The following is an 18,918-nucleotide window of genomic DNA, read 5'->3' on the forward strand; positions in this document are numbered from 1 at the left end:
GGTTTCTTTCTGATACGCCGACCTTGCGAGCGCAAATCATCGTGAATACTTCATGAGAGGCAGACACAGGTTGGTATTTTCGCCAAGGCGGCCATGCCGCCTTGGAATTTCTTCACTCAGCGCCACTTACAATTTCGACCTAACACAAAATTAGAAGCAGCGCAATATGCCGGAAAGAAGGTTCTTGGAAGTTTACCCCAGTTGTAGGCAAAATCACAGAACAGATGAACGTAAATTCCTATCGAGCACGCCACCTTATACCGATCACTTGTCGGTGAACCTGAAACTTGACTGAACAGCAGCTGTGGGAGCCTTCTCAGCTCAGAAGACCAATGCAGTTTATTTTGATCATAACTACTCACTGCGACCTTTCGACAGGTAACCATTTGATGGAGCACCGTGCATGTGCACCTAAACCCTCTAGCGTGCTCTAGTCGATACGTGGTGCTTATGACATATTTATTTGAACATGACAGGAGATTCCTTTGAGACACCAGAGTCTCCTTTCTTTCGTGGGGTTGCATCGAGCCACGTTGTCCCACATAATGGAATACGCATGGCGGAAGCGGACAACGGACTTGATGCACGCGGTTTTGGCATTCTTTCCCAAGTTCCGTGCAGAAAGTCTACAGAACCAAAGTTCTAATGCGCGACCCTGAAGCTCGAGATCTGACGCAGATCTCTGGTGCGTACCAGCCCGATAGGCGGTGATCCGTGGGCAATCATCTGCTGGCAAGAGGTTGAAAAGTTTGGCTCCCGCCCGACTTCCGGAACTCCTTTATAAACCCTTGACCTTCCCCACTGACGCCTTCGTGCGTTCTCCTTCCATTGATATTGCTACCACAGCATGAGCTCCATGGCCGACGGCATGCCCTAGTGCGTCCTTCCCCCGTGTCTTTCCTACCTCTACTGATTTGATTATACCGTGCAGCTCCCACACAACTTCCTACATCCCGGCCTACTACCCTACGTCGTCCATGCCTGGCGACGTTCACTCAAGTGGAAATGCCCATCGTCCGGACATCTCTCAACGAAAGCGCCCAAAGTATACGCGAAGCAAGCTGGGTTGTTTGACCTGTAGAGTGAAGAAGATCAAGGTAGCATCTCTTACAATCGTTGTCGAGTTCTCTATTGCTGACCGTGAAGTCTTGCTGCTAGTGTGATGAGACGAAACCAAGCTGCAACCGATGTGTCAGTGGCTCTCGAGAGGTATTGTGATGTCTCTCGGTATTTCTCTTCTCTCTCTGACATTACTTTCAGTGTACATGGCCTCAGGAGGTCCCACGAAAGAAGAGTACAGCAAAAAAGTCTCGTGCAGGTGGTGATGGTAGGCCTACGACCGCCAGCTCGTCCGGGGTGTCTGAGGCGTCGACGCCGCCCACCCGTGACAATACACCGCCATCCCGACGCGACCGCTACGAATATGGACTGCCATCGCTCCCTCCATCTAGGCGTCAAAGGTATGCAAACAGCCCTTCAGATATCATCCACGTCATTGACACACCTTTCGCATGTTGATAGCGACCCTTTCTTGTACGTGCCACCTCCTGTGTCAGCATCCCCTGGCTCCGCTCAACGATCGCAGTGAGTCTTTCAATTGTTATGATGTCTACGATTAGCTGATCACATGTTGTATGAATAGGAGTACGGGCGATATCTTTTTGAGTGCACAACATCAGCAATACCCCATGTCTGCCCAGTCTTCGAGTGGGCTCCCTGTCATTCCTGAGATGGGCTCCTCTTACCATACGTTGCCATCTGGTGATCATCGCCTCACCCCCACCTCATCATCGCCTTACATGCCTCCCCTCGGGTTGCCCTCCTCTGTCCCCAGAGGTCCTGCCTATCGCTCGGATGACGCGCATTCGATCGGCCACTGGCACTCACCGTCCAACACGTCTCACGTCCATCCTTCTCAAACTTATGTGAGTATGCTACCGAGCTCCCCGCGGATGATCGTTTTGACCTCATTTCACAGTACCCTGGCATGTCAGAACGACACTTGATGGAGCACATCGACGTTGACGATCGCGATATACCCCGCTATTCCTGATTCTGTATACTATGCTTTCACCTTGCTTTCTTTTCCTGCAATGACTTTCGCCACCATTATACCATCGAGCACTCCCGCTGGCGTGTTACTGCCTGTGTCGCACGTTCCGTCTCACCGTACCCTATTATTATTGCAGCCCTTCCCTGATAATCCCATTCTAATCTATTGATCCTATCATTTACGAACCAGCGGGCTTGTTCCCCGTCGTGCATACATGCTCGTGCCAGCCCGTTATTTTGCCTCGTGCTTGAAGATGACCAGTAAGTGATCGATGGAAGTTTGGAGGTTTCGTCGAACCCCAATTGACATTCGTTACCAGAAAACTGCATAACCCCCATGTCTGATAGGAGGCTTGATCCATTGTAGTGTGCGATAGTTCCTCTAGCTGAGAGTCTTGGTGTGCTTCCAAGTGCTTCCAAGTTCTCGCGATGCCTTGAAGGGCGCGCATGTCCCCACACTAACTCCCCACACCGAGGTGTGCTTCTTCGAGCTTCGGCCGTGGCAACCGGATGGTTGGAGTTGGAGAAAAGAAGAGCACCCCGAGAAATGCACGCCACTCGAAGACGTCGTTTTTCTGCTGAACTGTTACAGAGTCTACAGCTATCATCGACCTTGTCCGAAGTTTCCCATGTGATATTGGGCCGCCCGCATGCTTGCCATCCACAGGAACTCTGCGCTGCGAGCGCCTTGTGAGCCTTCTTTGGTCTACTCCGGATAGCTTCTAGAAGAAGGGACAATATACCTGAAATAAGGTGGATGCTTTGATTCTTCGGACCAAAGCCACTAGTGGTGTAGTGTATTTACGGGTCCCGGAACGGGCTAATGAGATTCTCCGGCTCCGTTTGCAATTCTGCACATCCGGGGTGAGTGACAGCAAGTGACCGCACCGCACACGGTCGGAAGGCGGTCGAGTCATCCTCCGACTCCCGAGGCTCAAGAGGCCATGTGGCCCTTTCCGCTCAACCTCAGGCAGATGAGAGAAGAACGTTGAATGCGGACAGAAGGCTATTTTGGAGCCGTCGTCAGTCTGAAGCAAGTCTGAAGTTCAGTTTTCTTTTGACATATAAGGGTAAGCCTGAGGTTGTCGTGCCATCTGATGACACACTGCAGTTCAGACTCGGAGATTCTTAGTTGCTAAGAGCGGTCACGGGCGCGAGGTATCCCTCCGTAGACCGTAGTACACCGTTGAACGTCATGACTGGCCATGGTAAACAGAGTGGGGCATGGAACCCGACCGCTCGCACGGCGACCGAAAGAAGTGCATAAGAAGTGCATCCAGAGTACATCAGCCGGACAGAAGTCGCTGGGGGCGTGTTTTAGTGAGTCGGAATTCGCATGACGCCGACACGGGAAAAACTCATTGTTTCCCATGAACTGTTTCTTCATATCCGGAAATCAGGACGTATGAAAACTCGAAGTATGACAAGACGAGAAAAAGCTCTGCTGGATCGTGAGTCCTGCGGGCCGTGTTAGCTCCCTCCATGTTTCCCCGAAACCCATTGCTGCAGACCTTGAGCGTACGGCTTCTGTACGTACGTCCGAAGGCGATCATTACGTGCATTTGCGACACGACCTGAATTCGATGCTAAAAGAAAAAATCATGCCGGCGGTTCTCTAGGATGTTCGTCATGTTCGTCATTGTCTCTATATTGTCCAGACTTCGAAGAAGCGGCATTTACCTGAAGGATCATGAAGGACGTGATGAGGGAGGGCGACACGATAAAGCACGATAAGCATACAGAAGGACTCAGGAGTCTACCATGTACCGGAGCGCAATAATGGGTTCTATGGCCCGCAGGGCCTGTGCACTCACCTAAAAGATACGGTACGACGACGGCACGCAGCGATATTATTCAATGTAAGCCGTCGGGAGCCAACAAGTAGAAAGGGAGTGACACGTAGTGTGTACACTTTTGGGTGGCATGTTCCTATGGCCGACAAGACCGTAGTCCGATTATATCGAAGCGGCCTCGTTTTGTCTTGACGACAAATATGGATCAAGATACATAGGATGAATGAACTCCTCTTGGTTGGAACGGCAAAGATCGAAAGTCTCCCTGGCCCCATCGCCCGATGGTCACACAGGTCCAGGCAATCACAGCTCATGGATACTCACCCTGGGGAGGCTCTATTCAAGGGTTGACATGAATTGTGACGTCTGCGTCAGAATTTACCCATCGCGAGAGAACTCACTTTATATGGTATGGAGGCAACATAGGAGGCAACTCTCATGCAAGAGATACAACATGCTTGGAGAGACTGGTTACTTTGAGGGATGGTAAGCATCAAGTAAGCAAAACTCGGAAGGGAAAACTCATACAAAAACAAAGCAGATGCATCGCCCTTCTTCCGTCTCCCCTCCATCTCTTCGCCCGACGCACCGGCCCATCTTCATGGTCAGCTTTATGCCACTCACAGGGTTGAAAAGATTTGTATGATCTTCTAGAAAGAGTTAGTGGACAAGCATTATAAAATGCAACCTCCAGGTCTGGGAGGGAGGTCAATTTTCGTCTGTATTGCTTCTTGGAATACGTTGACAAATGCTCCAACGCGGAGTTTTGGTCACGGACGAAGATTCACACCTTGCATCAAAGAACGAAGACAACGTACCCGGTCGTGTTATTTTCTCATATCTGTAGGCCGAATACAACAGCAAAGGCCAGGAATGGAGTACAGTATTCAGGTTGTCGGGCGGAAGGGGGAAGGTGCTTACGTGATGTGGCGTCGGGACAATAACGCGTCACTGGGGACCGCTTCCAGTCGATGTCAGACGCAGCAACGTTCTCCTTCCAGCACCACAACCATATCTGCACCTCTTCGACTTCTCTGTGACTTCTTTCTCTGCCATACATCCGGACTTCAACCGTAAACACAGCCGAGTGCAACATATTCGCCAAGTGAGCATTCTCTAGAGCCTCTCAATGCGGTGTCGCTAATGTTGGTTTGCGTACCGTCTTTAGCTCTTTCCTTATCCGCCCTATCCTGCAATAATCACCTTCGCAGCCCAATATTCAGACACTAAGCGCACCTAGCACTTCTCAATGGTGTCGGTTCAGAAAGAAACTTCTTCGATCGGCTCAACCAAGGCCGCGCTGCCATATGTCGCCACCGTTCGTTGTGACTACTCATTTCTTCTTGAACTCCTCGTTAAGTTGTGTCTCGTTTCTAGACTCCTAACTGCTGGTCAAGCGATACGCCTACGTATCGGTTTGGCGTGACTGAGGCTAAAGGACCCAGACGCACTATGGAGGACGCCCACTCGTATACCGTGGACTATGCGGGTATCCATGGACAAGGTTTCTTCGCAATATTCGACGGTCATGCTGGCAAGGAGGCTGCAGACTGGTGTGGCGAGAACTTTCACAAGGTATGTTCTTTCTCATCACTATTTATTCGCTATATACGAACCGTTCCCTCGCGTGTAGCGTCTCCTGCAAGCCATCCACGAGAATCCGGAAATGTCGATACCTGATGTCTACAACACGACTTTCCATGCTGTCGATCGTGTTCTGTCCAAAATCTCTGAAGACTCTGACGGCAAAATGCATTCGGGATGTACGGCCGTGACCGCATTCCTTCGAATAGAAGACACCGAAGGCCAACAATCGTTTGCTGATGCCCTCAGCCTCCCTTCCCCTCCTCTTTCCCCCGCCTCTTCAATGGACCAGGATGCCGACAAGGGCCAAGATGACGCGGATGATGTGAAGAAAAGTCCTTCGCCGAGCAAATTCAAACGGGCCATCCAGAAACTTAGTCACTCGAGTCCTGCCACGCCGATATCTCCTGAAGCCACTCCCCGCTCCCAGTCCCCAAACAACACCAGAGAAGGCGCCGCTTCTGGTGCTCCTCAACGACCACCTCCTGGGCAATCTCTTCGTAGAGTTCTCTACGTTGCCAACGCCGGCGACGCGCGCGGCGTGTTGTGTCGTGGTGGCAAGGCCCTGCGACTCACCTATGACCACAAAGGCACAGATAAACAAGAGGCGAAGCGGATTATGGACTCGGGTGGGTTTGTCATGAGCGGGAGAGTGAATGGTGTGCTGGCCGTTACACGTAGTCTTGGTGACTCGTCAATGAAGGACTTCGTCGTTGGAGCACCTTACACCACTGAGACGGAGTTGACCGAGGACGATGAGTTTTTGATCTTGGCCTGCGACGGTGTATGACCTTCACTTCTTCATCCCGGTCTTGCGTCTAATCCTGTGTGTTTTGTTTCGGTAGGTATGGGACGTGTTGGATGATCAGGCTGCCGCCAACCTTATTCGGACAGAGCAGAACCCCCAGGCAGCGACCGAGACACTTCTCAGGGAGGCTTTGCGACTCTATACGAACGACAACATCACGGTGATGGTCATCCGATTCAAGGACGTTCCCGCAGACGCAAAAGGCTCGAGTGTCCCCCTTACACCCACTTCCGAGATCGGCGACGCCATGAATGTTGATAAATGAGTATTGGAGTGGTGAACGGACTTGTGTGTAATTTAGTGGGTTTGCAGCCCGTCATCGATTCATCTTACGGCTGAGTTTTATCCCGCCTGGTCTATCGTGATGTTTGCAATTGGGGCTGTACACGAGATCATAAGGGCTTCGAAACTAACTGTACTTCATTTGATCATCCTCCGTACACGTTCTTCCATTGATACTAGCAAAGCATGTAATTGAAACTCCTGCACTGGCCCACTGTAACCTTTTTGCGGATATAGCATCTCGACGGATGCATATAGCTCGTGGATGTGTACAGACATGGGCTGGATACACAGTGCGCTTTCGGGTGGCGTGAACGCTCTGCTTCGATTGCCACTACATACGCCACAAAGGACGAAACCGTGGGCTAATACTTGGCTCGTCGATCCTACGTCACCATCGCGCTTGTTTCAGCACGGTGATCTCGACGACGTATGAAGTTGGCGCTAACTTGGCGCGATGGACGCCCGTCTTGGACACAAACCGTGCAACTGCAGCGTGCCCTCATCACAGTCCGGAGCGCCTCGTTCTTCACACTCGTCGTGGTAGCCAGAGTCCAACGGATTGGAAGCGAACATCCTCTCTACACGCTCCCTTGCATCCCATCTTTACTACTGCACACGCTCAGAGTCAGGTCTACTAGTCCAAGTCCGCTATTTTCACAGCTAGCCGCATTTACAACGCTAGTCGAACTCTACGCTTCCTTCTGCGATTCGAGATGTCCGAACAGCACGAGCAGTGGGGCGCACACTCTAAACTTGCACCGACAGCGTATCAGCCTGGCGTTAGTGAGCCCTACGTGCCACCCAGCGGTCCGCCTCCTCCTTCTGGTTATGGCCCTACCAAAGAGACCATGGATCCATACGAAGGAGATAGGTTCAAGCCAAGGAAGACGGTGAATGATCCACTGGTTCTACTTTTGTTCATCGCTCAGGTGAATGATGAAGTTCATTACTCCAATGGTGGACAAAAATGCTCACGGCCCTGGGCGCATCCTGCGCGATCATTCATAGTTCGCCGGGTTTGTCGTAGTATCTGCACTTGCTCTTTCAACTTGGATCTCCCAGGGTGGACTTGGCGGTGGTCTGGGGAGTGGCAACACGGGGACTTCCGTTACCTTGGACAGGTGGGTTCATTCTGTATACCATTCGCATAAATTGAGTCGCTGAAATACTGGAATTATAAAGACATACTGTGTATCTTCTCCTCTTCGTTGCGGCCGCAGGCTTGGTCTTGTCCACTTTCTACCTTATTCTTACACGACTATTCACGACGCTGATCATGCACATCACATTGATTCTCTCGATCATGTTAAACATGTGTGTTCATCGCTCTGTATTGTCCTCGAGGTCACACCTTGCTGAGATGACCGTGACTATGCAGCGGTATCTGTGCCTACTATTGGGTCACAAAATACTATTGTAGGTCTATTATTCGCATTTTATTCTCGATTTCTACCTAATATACTACTCTGGACAGCCGGCGCCATTATTTTCACCGTCATCGCCATCCTGTCAATACTGTCCTACTTCGGGTTCCGGAGTCGTATCCCTCTCGCATCGCTTTTGTTGCAGGTAATGCTGAAGGCCATCTTATTTAACTACGAACCCAATTTGGAACATCCTCCTGTCTCCGAATTAGGTTGTCATGGATGTTAGCAAGCATCATCCTGTGGTTTATGTCGTCGCATTTGTGGCTGTGCTTCTCCAAGCGGCTTGGAGCGTGTGCGTCTCTTCCGAATCATCCCTATGGGTTGTCTGGCTGATCATTGATCGTTCAGTTGGTACACCTTCACAATCATCGCAACGTCCGTGTTTTCAATATGTCCGAGGGACTTCACCGGAAGCTGACACTCAGTCTGCACACAGGTATGCGAAGTGGACTCCAGGTAATCCATGTAAGTGGCGCTTTTCCACTCTGCCACTATACAATACACTTTACTGACAATGCTCGTACCCAATGCCACGGTACAAAGCCTGCAGCCAAGGAACCTCTTGCTCCTCAAGCACCGTTGCAGGCCTCATCTTCTTCCTCACGTTCTCCTACATCTGGACGTCTATGACCATCGGAAACGTTGCACTTGCAACCCTCGCTGGAGGTCCTTTCGGTTGCTGGTACTATTTCGGACCCCGCGCATCCGAGGGAACGGGGGGAATGATGCCAAAGAATCCAACTTTGACGGCATTTGCGAGAGCGTCGACGCTTTCTTTGGGATCTATCGCCTTCGGATCGTTAATAGTGACGATATTGGAGGTGATGAGATTGATACTCCAGGCATTGAGGAATAACTTGTACGATTCGGATCACCGTGAGTGCTCTCCCTGGTCACCGCTTCCATTCTACCTTGCTTCCGCAATCACTGTTTACGGGGCCGCTGTGAGAACATCAAGGCTAACAAAATTTTGGCTTCTAGCGATCATGGCGGTTGTAGCATGCTGTGCGGACTGTTTTGTAGGGTGCATCGAGGGCATCGTGCAGTATTTCAACCGGTAAACATGACATGATACTGTATGTACGTACACGATTGAACTTTACTGACGAACTGGATTGGACAGATACGCTTATATCGAAATCGGTGGGTTCTCTCAGTTAGACTTCCATTCATTGTGCTTCTTAACATCCCTGCCATCAGCGTTATACGGAAAGCCTTACGTTCAAGCCGCGAGAGACACATGGTCCTTGTTAAAGGACAGAGGTATAACCCATTCTGTATTGATCATCCTCGAACGCCAACAAGAAGGTTTTTCTCAGGTGTCGATGCACTCGTCAATGACTCTCTCGTAGGAACCAGTAGGTCTTGTGATGTTTTATAATTAATTACGCGGAATATTGACACCTTTTTCGCCCAGCATTGACTTGGGGTGCATACGCCATCGGCATGCTATGCTCGCTCTTCGGCTACCTCTATCTGCGGTGTATGTTGTCCTCCGATGCTTCTAATTCTCAGGCATGGCTCAGATTTCTGCTCGAAAACAGACACGGATCCCTCGTACAACAGTGAAGGGCAATACACGGCACCGATCTTGCTCTACTCTTTCCTCATCGGCGCTCAGCTAGGTATGAACGAAGCTTCAACAACGTGACGGGCTCGACTGACGGTTTTGTGTGCCGGACAGAACTCACCTTGTCTTCTGCAATCCAAGCGGGCGTTTCCACTATGTAAGATTTTTGACACGTTATGTGTGCGCCCACACTGACCAAGTACTGCAGTTTCGTCGGTCTCGGCGAAGATCCCGGTGTGCTGGCGATACGTGCTCCAGCATTGTTCGGGGTACGAGTTTGTTGATCGCCTTACTGAACAGAAACATCTGACCGTGGTGTTATAGATGATTGCGGACAGGTACCCTCAGGTCGTTTCTGGCGTTCCACGCGTTTGAACTGAGTGGCTCTTCCGAATCGCTCGAGATAGAATCGCGACACGGCGGTACATACTACCTCACGCCCATGTTGCCGTAGATATTTTTAGGACTTTCTGTATCAGTCATATACAAGAATATGTAGTCAGTCGCCATGGACGTAGTGCAATCCTCAACTACCCTTCTGAACAGTGATGAGATGCAAGATGAACTTGCTCCATCGGTCTGCTCTCGGACCGGGAGTATGGCGAAGTTACTTATGACAGGACGGGAGATGCCGGGTGCTGCTCTGTACGTCATCGGGAGTCTGCTGCCGCGTCAACGGTCTCTACAACCTTTTCACCTCGTACCGATACTATCTTCCGACAGTCTTGACTTCTTGTGATCCAAGATGAGGAAGACATCGTATGCTATCACTCTTGTTGTCGTTGCCGTCACCCTCATCTTGGTATGTCGTCTTATTTCTTACGTTCAATCATCTCTTATACCCAACATTCATCCAGAGCATCGTCTCTACAAGGCGCAATGACTGGTCAGCATCAACTCTGCCTTTACTCTTACTGTCCGAGTCAATCCCCCTGACCATGTTTGAAAACACAGGATCGTCGTAAAGGGCACTGATATCTTCACTAGACGGGTCACTGTCCAGTACGGCCTCATGGAACGTTGCGAACGTCAAATCCTCGAACTTCCCGGTCCCTCTGACGGTGGTAAAATCGAATACACAGATTTCAGCTGCCGCCCTTTCCCCGCCAGTGTTACCGACCGCTGCGAGAAGAATAACCGCCACTTCTGCACCGCCTGGACCTCAGCGGCGTACGTCGCAGAGCTCGGTGTCGGGTTTGGCGCGTTGGCGGTGTTGAGTGTCATCTTCGGGGTCAGCACGCACTCCAGGAGAAGGAGGATTTGGAGGGTCACAGCGGGGCTGACGGCGTTGCACGGTATGTCTATATTCTTTTTCCTACTTCGGATGGAGATGCTGGTCGAGCTCGCTGCTGAGGGCTTTTGGCCATGCGCAGCTATCTTTACTATGATCACATTTGCTGTCGTCACCGATCAATATCGCACTTCTCGCTACGCTGGCTTCCTTTACGCTCACTACGGTTAGTTTGAGCTCCCAATCGTGTTGATACAAAGAACGGAGTTCTGATCTTGGCCACTCATAGGGCCGTCCTACTACGCGAACATTGTCGCGTGGGTAGCAGCGACATTGGCAACCTTTGGCGTAATCATCACGGGAATCTCCTCCGACAAGGGTCACCGCTGGGCTGCAGGAAATCGCTCCTATGCTCCCATTGAGGGCTGAATGCTTTCCACGCCCCGACCACGACGATCACCTTCGTCCTTATGCCCTTTAAAGACCATACCTGGTGTAGATTCCCTTTGCAGCTCCGTGTACTTTATCTGAAGTCCCCTCTCACTCTTACTCTGATACATATATACATTGTCCGTTACTTTTGCATGCCTTCGCCTCGTTCTATGTTGTTTGTCCTTCTGCTTCTCGCATATTGAAACTCTTCTTGTTAGGGTCCGCAAGCAACGGAATCTCTTGTACATTATTTGCACATACCTGCCTTTCGTACATGACGTTTTGTTCCGCTTTTATCTCACCAATCCAGTGGATTAGTGGACCGTTAGGGCCGGCAAGTTACAGCCTGTTATGTGTGTCCATGAAGATCGGCCAAGGCTGCAGAGATACCTCGGCCAGTCGATTAAATATCATCATACTCCCACTGCTCATACAACCTCAACGTTTCATTCCAATCCCTCTTTCGCCTCCTCCGAACGGAGAAATATTGTCTCTTGCCCCTTCCTTTCATCCTCCCCTTTGTCCGTCCCCTCCCCCCTTCCCCATCGCCATCGCCATCCACAAACACCGCCTCCGGATCCGCAGGTAATCCGAGCTCGTTCACCGCAAGATCCATAATTCTGACATACAGGTCCCTCCTGCGCTCCCGCAGTCTCGCGAGGGTAGACTTGCCGACCCAGAGGAGGCGGGAAAGCGTGGCGAAGGCGCGGAACGATGACACGGCGTCTTCGAACCAACGGAGGGTGATCCACATGAGGAGTGGGGTGGTGAAGAATGTGATGGGGGCGAGGGGCAGGGTAAGGAGGGTTGTGAGGAACCAGACGGCGAGGCCGGAGAGGAGGCCGTAGACGAGTTTATACCTGCGGAAGGGACGTGTAAGCAAGTGAGCAAGAGATTATAGAAAGGCGATACTCACTGGGCGACTTCATCCCAGACATCCCATGAGGGCCCCGTCTTCTTAAAATTGTGCACAGCGTAGTAAGTCGTGGCCCCAACAGGAGTCCATAATATGAGGCCCGGGATAGAGATCGACAATAAGAAGATGGCCCAGGTGAGGCGTATGATCATCCGGTAGAAGATGACAGGGCGAGGTAATGGTCGTCGAATGCGATCGTCTTTGATTCTGAGCCGGTAGAGGTCGGAGAGGTAGTTCTATTAAAGACAGCCCCTTAGCTCTGATTGAACCTCAAAAATAAAAGCATACATACTTTGAGATCCTCCTTCAACGTGGCCCAATCCTCCTCATCCTGTGCCTCATCCGCCGGAGACCTACTGCCACTCCCATTCGCCTCCTCTCCCTGCGTTTCGGAAATTCGCCCATTCTCATTTCCAGTTCCGTTCGCATCACCTGTGGCCCTCACGGGACTAGTAGACGTAGGTCTCGCTCCCTCCGCCTTGAATGCCTCCAAAAACGTCCTCACCACCCTCACGTAGTCCCCCAATCCCATACTGGTCCCTAACGGCGCATAAATTGGCGCCGCGAGTCTCGCCATGCGGATGAGCTCCCAGGACGGCGCGTCGAATGTGCCAGAGGCGATTTGAGCGTGAAGGTCCGAGGTAAGCGTGCGGATGTGTGTGTAGTCGACGGGCGAGAGGAGTTCAGGGCTGGTCTGAGAGTGCGGAGATCGAGGAGTGTGAAAAACGATGTCATTACGGGTAGTATTGGAAAGTCGAAGAAGAAGGGCAGAAGAAATATCATGGGAGGTCTTACCTTGGGGGCGAATTTGAGCGGAGGATGGAATGTCACGAGTACGTCGGATCGGAAATGTTGACGATTCCTGTTGGGCCGCACAATTACTATGGTCAAAAGCAAAAAGTAGCAGGGTCCCTTCTTACATGTAGGTTATAGAGCATGTCAAGACCGACATCTCAAACTCGGGATTGTCCCGGTTCCTGGAAAGAACGTCAGAAACGATTCGGGCCACTGATTTTATAAATAAATGAGCTACAAATACATATTGAGGCGAAGGGAGGATTAAAACAAGTCTCACCTCCGGTCTTCAAAGGCGCGATAGTAGGATGATATCTTGACGCCCCCTCGGGAAACATACACACCGCATCACCGTGCTCAAGCGCCTGTCACGCCACAAGACATGTCAAGTAAACAGGGACTGTGCGTAATAATAGGACAACGAAGAGCAGACCTCTATGAGCTTGGCCATGACTTCCGTATTGTCTGCATTTCCGTCTGCGAAGTCTTTGCGACGCTTGATAGGTATTGTGCCCGCGGATTCGATGAGCCAACTTGTGAAGGTTCGTTTGCCGAACTGGGTGGATTTGGCTGTGAGTCGAAGCATGTTTCGCTTCTGTGTGGATTCATCGCGATGAAAAAATGAAGAGGAGTAGAAAAGTAGAGCGTGACCATGAGAAAGAGTATGGTATGACTTACCCTGGACGGGATGGCCGTCACGAGCAATCTACGGGGCGGATATGATTCAAAGGGCATGGTTACAAGGCAAGGATGGAACGTACAGAGCATCGGTCAGGGAGTTAGTGTGATTAGCACAGACCACGCTACATTCACCCGACGAATATTTGTTCAGTACGTGAGCACTACGAACAGGAACAAAGAGCGGACCATGGTTGGCCTGTGACAGGTATATTTTCAATTCCTTCGACAACTACAAAACGTCTCTTGAGTGAGTTTCATATAGCCTTTGAGGACCCTTCCACACCTATTGTTCCGTAAAATATCTTGAGCACAAACTTGAACAAGAGACTGTCCACGTTCGAAGTCAGTGTTGAGGTCGGACTGAGATGTGGTAGTGGATGGCTCAGACCGAATAAGATAATACGACCATGGTCGCGGAGATCCTTTGGGCATAGCTGCTTGGTAGTGACTGTGCGGATGGGGTTAAGACATTAAGATTGGGAGCAACGGCGAGAGATGCTGCCTGCGTTGTATGTTTTGCCTCGCAAACGCGCAGTGTGGCGCGAGCAGTGAGCACCTTGGCGGTAATGCGGCCTGAATCACGTGAGCAGAAATTTCTGCAGCTCGTGTTCGCCACGGACAATTTCCAGTACATCCTCAGCTTGTCTGCACACCACCGTCTGCTCTGTGCCAGCCCTCTTCGTTGTTGCGGGCCATGTCTGACGGCCTTGAAACTGCTTTGGCCAAAATCAGGCCGCATACTTCCTCCAATCTCGCCCACCAAAAGGCACCGGCCACACTCTTGCACGCTCTTGAGGCCACCTTCGACGAGCAAAAGTCTGAAAAGTCCCCAACGGCATATTTCGCCGCACTCCTCACTACTCTCGATGGAACTCTCCAGAATGAAAAGTCGTCAGGACCTGCTCTCGGCGACAGCGATCTCCTGCCCGCAGAACTTTACCTCCTAGCTCTTGTCGCACCCTTCGCTCCCCACCCTGTCATCCGGGCCAATGTCAACACCATTCTTTCTCTTACCGCCCCATTATTTCCCATCCTCAGCAAACATGCACCTCCTCTTCGATCACAACTTGGCTTATATGACGCCGTCCTCAAGGTCCTCGATCGCTCTCAGCTCGAGGTTCAAGCCGTCCGCCAGTCCTTCGCATCTATACTCCAACTCTGCCTCGATCCACGGCCCAAGGTCCGTAAAAGAGCAGCAGAAGTCATCAAGGAAGTTTTGGCATCCCCTCCAAGTCCACTCGCACTCCATCCGTACGCGGAGAGGGTTGCCGAATGGGTCAAGTCTATTTTGACAGACGTGAATGCGAATGCGCTACCAAAATCCAAGGCGCAGAGGACGGATGTAGAAAGTGGGGAGGTCGGCATACATCTGTTGGCCTTTTTGAGGCTTGTTCTGTTCAAGCTTCCTCCATCGGTACGGTTGCCTTACCTTTTCTGATATCCGTCCACGGTCCTAAACTCTGAATACAGTCACTCCCCTCTATCGTCCCTCTGCTGCTCTCACTGCCTCGTCTTGGGAATCCATTTCTCTCCCAAACAGCCTACTCCATCCTGTCAGAACTCCTGTCCGTTCCCGATGATGATTCAGAGGTTAACGTATCCGACGAAGTACCTGATATTCTCAAAGCCGTCCTATCCTCCCCTCCCCCTAAGACCGATGCAACCTTGGCTCCTGCATGGTTAGGGGTACTCGGCAATACCATGGTAGCTTTCAAAAGTGCTGACGCCGATGCCTCATCGGCGCAGCTAGGGAAAGCCTGGAAGGCTATGTGGCCCTTCCTTGAATCCAATGATCTATCCATTCGCAATGCCTCCGCCGAATCGCTGGGTCTCTTAGCTAAATGCTTCACGCCAGCCCTCATCACACCAGCCATAAGGGAATCGAACAAATCCGACGGTGGCGAACCCAAGACTCAGCTGAACAAGATCATATCCCAGACGGACAAGGCACTCGAATCGCTGGCATTTGCGCGCTCAATGCCTCAGCTGCTCTCCGTCATTTCCTCGCTGCTCTTAAACCTCCGGTATAGGGACTCTCCTGCGGCCTCCACGGCCGCAGAAATATTGCTTCTGCCGATCGTGAAGAAAATTGGGGACCTTCGTCTGCAAAAAGACTTTGAGCACAAGGAGTCGGTTGATGCGACCCTCGGCAGTGCGATGTCCGTAATGGGACCACAAGTGTTGTTGAGGGTCCTCCCCTTGAACTTAGAGCCTGCTGACCGGTACGTTTACAACGCCCAACATGTCGGCCCATTACTTGTCCATCACCTCTGTCATCATAATCACCAATTAGCCAGCCACACCTGCACAAGCTATGCTAACTTATCTCGTCTCGATCTAACTCGATGGCTCTAGTTCAGCAGGCCGCGAACCTCGGGCCTTCCTCCTTCCCCTCCTCACTCAACCCCATTCATCTCCTCTTTCCCACTTCGTGTCCTACTTCGTCCCTCTCACGGAACGGATGTTCGAACTCCATCAAAAGGCGGATGCGGAAGGACGACAGGCTGAAGCGAAAGTTTGGACGGTTCTCATCGCCCAGATTTGGGCTGGTCTGCCGAGCTATTGTTGGGCCCCTGTCGACCTCCGTAAGGTGATTATTTCTCTCCATCTGTTAATCTGCTCTCGCAGGCCCCCGCTCGCCACCTAATTCAATCTGGCTAGCGTTCATCTATTTCATATTCTCACACGTACCTTATTGACTAACCCGTCATCCCCATGTTTCATAGTCCCTGGATGCTGCCTTCTCTCAACTGCTCTCCGGGCTCCTCTACAACCAACCCGAGCTACGCCCGCCCATTCTCAGGGCCCTGAAACTCCTCATCGAGTCCAACAAGACCCTTGCCTCCTCGGATCAAGCCCTCATCGCGAAATCACCTGCGTTATCCCGCGTTGACGCTATCTCCACCGATGATGCCGCTCAAAACCTTGAATTTTTGCGTGGGCAGGCGGAGAGTTGGTTGGCCGTGTTGTTTAATGTGTTCGGGAGCGTGAACCGCGATGCACGGGGTATTGTTGGCGACGTGATCAGTTCTTGGGCAAGCATCGCTGGTGAACAGGTCAGTGCGACGATCATACGCCCTGAGATCTGACGTGGAGGCTGATTTTTGAACTGGTCGGTGTTTATTCAGGCAACCAGTCAAGCATTCCGCAAAGTCGTGAGCCTCTTCAAGACTAACGTCGCCAAGCCGCAACCAGCCCGAGGCCCCGATGGCGGCAGCGTGATCGCCATGACGCAGGACATCATGCTCCTGCTCCTACCTTACCTGTCCGCCACAGACAGCACGGCGCTGTTCGAGCTCTGTCTCACGCACGAAGTCATCACCAATCAGGACAACGGCGTTCAGAAGCGAGGATACAAGATTCTAGCTAAGTTGGTGGAAGGCGGCAAGCTCTCAACATTGGACGTGGACTCGGTCGTGAAGAAACTGGACGAATTATCGGACGGGTTGGCGCCTGCGGCGAAGAAGGTATGAACGTAGTGGTTTGCACCAGGTTTTAATCAATACTGATATTGTTTTCTCCCAACAGGACCGATTCCATCTCTACACGAACCTTCTGCCTACAATCCCATCCAATGGTCTACACATCATTCCGTCGCTCATTCCGGAAGCCGTTCTCGGGACGAAGGAGCCTTCTGAGAAGGCTCGTAGTGCCGCATTCGATTTGATCGTGGCAATGGCGAAGAAGATGAGCGATGGAGGTGTAGTGAACCGTAATATGGTGGACGGAATGGATGTGGAGGAGGGTGGCTCTGCGGAAGGTCAGCACTACGTACTTGAGGATGTCCTCATGAACTGACTAGTAAACCAGCTAAAGCGAGCGTTGAGGAATATTTGACGATGATCGCTGGTGGTCTCGCTGGAGCAACTCCTCACATGATCAGCGCAAGCATCACCGCTATTTCACGCGTTGTCTTCGAATTCAAAGGTAAATCGGTCGTTCTACCCCCGTACCGTTGTTGTTCGCAGTCTAATACGAGCTTTCATAACCACTAGACTCTATCACCCCTACCATGCACACCGAAATCTTCACGACCATCATGGTCTTCCTCACTTCGACTAACCGCGAGATCGTTAAATCGACACTCGGCTTCGTCAAGCTCTCCATACACACCCTCCCGCTTGATCTCATCCGCCCACACCTGCCACAACTCGTCCCTGCTCTGCTCGGTTGGTCACACGACCACAAGAACCATTTCAAAGAGAAAGTCAGACACATATTCGAGAGGATGCTCAGAAGGTTCAAGTGGGACGAGGTCTACGGGTGTGCAGAGGGAGAGGAGGCCGCCAAGATGTTGGTGAACATCAGAAAGAGGAAGGAGAGGGCGAAGAAGAAGCGAGCCGCTGCCGCTGAGGAAGAAGATGGCGACGAGGTTCGTTTCTTTCGCTTTCTTTTCTTTTGATCTCGATGCTGAACTACGAGCGATCTCATAGAAACCCACCGGAAGGCCAGCTACCGGAGACGCCTTCGAAGACGTGTTGTACGGCAGCGAAAGCGAGCTAGACGACAGCGACGAAGAAGGCGAAGCTCCCCAGCGGTCGGCGACCGCAGGAAAACAGCGTAAAGGTGGAGACTACGCAGCACGCCTGCGGGTCGACGATGATGAGCCGATGGATCTTCTCGCTGGCGCCGCATCACGCATCACAAGTAAATATTTCTGTTTTATTCGCCGTCCTCGCCTTCCATCTCCCTCAGGTTCTAGTAGTTATATTGATATCGCCCCGTTACGTGCTCAGATGCCCAATCAGCTCGGAGACGGAAACCAGGTCAAGACGCCGCGCGCTTCAAAACGGACGACGACACCGGAAAGATGATCATTGACGAAGACGCCGACTCTGATGACGACGCCGGTGGCGCTCGTGCTCAGGAGGACGTCGAGGGCACAGCCTATCGGGAGGCCATCACCTCTGCCGACGGTTTCACGAGAGGCCCGAACGGGCGAATCAAGTTCAACAAGGACACCAAGAAGAGGCGGAGAGAGAACAGGGACGAGGGAGACGGTGACGTGGAGATGGGTGATGCGGATGGTAAAGCTGTGGCCCGACCAGGTAAGAAGAGGACGGAGGAGAAGTTAGGGAGAGAGTTCAAGGCGAAGGTGAGCCTCCTGAATGCTCGGTCGATACTGTCGATACGCCTGATGCTAACGATTTCTCTGTCTTTCCAGAAAGCTGGAGGAGACGTTAAAAAGGGAGGCGTGGATCCTTATGCATATCTTCCGCTGTCGCAAGCAGCCAAAAAGGGAGCCAAACACAGCCGCCTTGGCGTCGCTGGCAAACGATAATCCGCGTGTTGTACACGCCCATTGTAGCACATCCTGCTTGACATTCCCTAGATTTACATCATC

At 51.7% G+C, this 18,918-nt stretch overlaps 5 protein-coding genes across 5 annotated transcripts; 4 read left to right on the plus strand and 1 right to left on the minus strand.

The window, feature by feature from the left end:
* The first annotated feature begins 821 nt into the window (after nucleotides 1-821).
* STEHIDRAFT_143311 (uncharacterized protein) lies at nucleotides 822-2,233 on the plus strand. The gene is made up of 7 exons (XM_007311676.1): nucleotides 822-876; nucleotides 932-1,097; nucleotides 1,159-1,209; nucleotides 1,261-1,460; nucleotides 1,522-1,584; nucleotides 1,643-1,925; nucleotides 1,979-2,233. The coding sequence occupies exons 1-7, from the start codon at nucleotides 848-850 to the stop codon at nucleotides 2,051-2,053; spliced, it is 867 nt and encodes a 288-aa protein (XP_007311738.1). The 5' UTR covers nucleotides 822-847; the 3' UTR covers nucleotides 2,054-2,233.
* Nucleotides 2,234-4,863: 2,630 nt separating this feature from the next.
* On the plus strand, nucleotides 4,864-6,745 carry STEHIDRAFT_88338 (protein serine/threonine phosphatase 2C). Its single transcript, XM_007311677.1, has 5 exons — nucleotides 4,864-4,950; nucleotides 5,014-5,163; nucleotides 5,223-5,420; nucleotides 5,479-6,213; nucleotides 6,275-6,745. The coding sequence occupies exons 2-5, from the start codon at nucleotides 5,095-5,097 to the stop codon at nucleotides 6,500-6,502; spliced, it is 1,230 nt and encodes a 409-aa protein (XP_007311739.1). The 5' UTR covers nucleotides 4,864-4,950; nucleotides 5,014-5,094; the 3' UTR covers nucleotides 6,503-6,745.
* Nucleotides 6,746-7,235: 490 nt separating this feature from the next.
* STEHIDRAFT_69830 (DUF580-domain-containing protein) lies at nucleotides 7,236-9,894 on the plus strand (the record flags this gene model as incomplete). Its single annotated transcript, XM_007311651.1, has 18 exons — nucleotides 7,236-7,451; nucleotides 7,531-7,643; nucleotides 7,705-7,836; nucleotides 7,901-7,938; nucleotides 7,997-8,091; nucleotides 8,159-8,241; nucleotides 8,298-8,324; nucleotides 8,386-8,418; nucleotides 8,500-8,825; nucleotides 8,931-9,006; nucleotides 9,073-9,092; nucleotides 9,150-9,212; nucleotides 9,269-9,307; nucleotides 9,367-9,432; nucleotides 9,494-9,574; nucleotides 9,634-9,676; nucleotides 9,728-9,788; nucleotides 9,844-9,894. 18 exons carry the CDS (start codon nucleotides 7,236-7,238, stop codon nucleotides 9,892-9,894), a joined length of 1,563 nt encoding a protein of 520 aa, XP_007311713.1.
* Nucleotides 9,895-10,223: 329 nt separating this feature from the next.
* Nucleotides 10,224-14,067, minus strand: STEHIDRAFT_106420 (acyltransferase-domain-containing protein). The gene is made up of 16 exons (XM_007311678.1): nucleotides 13,963-14,067; nucleotides 13,858-13,901; nucleotides 13,761-13,803; nucleotides 13,655-13,696; nucleotides 13,572-13,599; nucleotides 13,327-13,488; nucleotides 13,174-13,258; nucleotides 13,019-13,106; nucleotides 12,894-12,960; nucleotides 12,391-12,792; nucleotides 12,099-12,334; nucleotides 11,040-12,042; nucleotides 10,893-10,976; nucleotides 10,474-10,814; nucleotides 10,377-10,405; nucleotides 10,224-10,321 (listed from the first exon to the last, which is right to left on the minus strand). The coding sequence occupies exons 1-12, from the start codon at nucleotides 14,004-14,006 to the stop codon at nucleotides 11,586-11,588; spliced, it is 1,698 nt and encodes a 565-aa protein (XP_007311740.1). The 5' UTR covers nucleotides 14,007-14,067; the 3' UTR covers nucleotides 10,224-10,321; nucleotides 10,377-10,405; nucleotides 10,474-10,814; nucleotides 10,893-10,976; nucleotides 11,040-11,585.
* Nucleotides 14,068-14,268: 201 nt separating this feature from the next.
* Nucleotides 14,269-18,855, plus strand: STEHIDRAFT_69856 (NUC173-domain-containing protein; the record flags this gene model as incomplete). The annotated part of the gene is made up of 11 exons (XM_007311656.1): nucleotides 14,269-14,988; nucleotides 15,045-15,796; nucleotides 15,930-16,164; nucleotides 16,301-16,630; nucleotides 16,703-17,041; nucleotides 17,103-17,319; nucleotides 17,385-17,501; nucleotides 17,570-17,946; nucleotides 18,008-18,233; nucleotides 18,323-18,669; nucleotides 18,739-18,855. 11 exons carry the CDS (start codon nucleotides 14,269-14,271, stop codon nucleotides 18,853-18,855), a joined length of 3,777 nt encoding a protein of 1,258 aa, XP_007311718.1.
* Nucleotides 18,856-18,918: the final 63 nt, after the last annotated feature.

Source organism: Stereum hirsutum (genome assembly GCF_000264905.1).
Source record: "Stereum hirsutum FP-91666 SS1 unplaced genomic scaffold STEHIscaffold_30, whole genome shotgun sequence".
Classification (NCBI taxonomy): domain Eukaryota; kingdom Fungi; phylum Basidiomycota; class Agaricomycetes; order Russulales; family Stereaceae; genus Stereum; species Stereum hirsutum.

Coding starts and splice junctions, on each gene's coding strand:
- STEHIDRAFT_143311 (XM_007311676.1), top strand. CDS start 848: ATGAGCTCCATGGCCGACGGCATGCCCTA. Junction 877..931: donor ATGGCCGACGGCATGCCCTA/GTGCGTCCTTCC, acceptor TATACCGTGCAG/CTCCCACACAACTTCCTACA. Junction 1,585..1,642: donor GGCTCCGCTCAACGATCGCA/GTGAGTCTTTCA, acceptor TTGTATGAATAG/GAGTACGGGCGATATCTTTT.
- STEHIDRAFT_88338 (XM_007311677.1), top strand. CDS start 5,095: ATGGTGTCGGTTCAGAAAGAAACTTCTTCGATCGGCTCAACCAAGGCC. Junction 5,164..5,222: donor CGCTGCCATATGTCGCCACC/GTTCGTTGTGAC, acceptor TCTCGTTTCTAG/ACTCCTAACTGCTGGTCAAG. Junction 5,421..5,478: donor GTGGCGAGAACTTTCACAAG/GTATGTTCTTTC, acceptor CCTCGCGTGTAG/CGTCTCCTGCAAGCCATCCA.
- STEHIDRAFT_106420 (XM_007311678.1), bottom strand. CDS start 14,006: ATGCCCAAAGGATCTCCGCGACCATGGTCGTATTATCTTATTCG. Junction 13,107..13,173: donor CGCGCCTTTGAAGACCGGAG/GTGAGACTTGTT, acceptor TTATAAAATCAG/TGGCCCGAATCGTTTCTGAC. Junction 12,043..12,098: donor GTCTGGGATGAAGTCGCCCA/GTGAGTATCGCC, acceptor TCCCTTCCGCAG/GTATAAACTCGTCTACGGCC.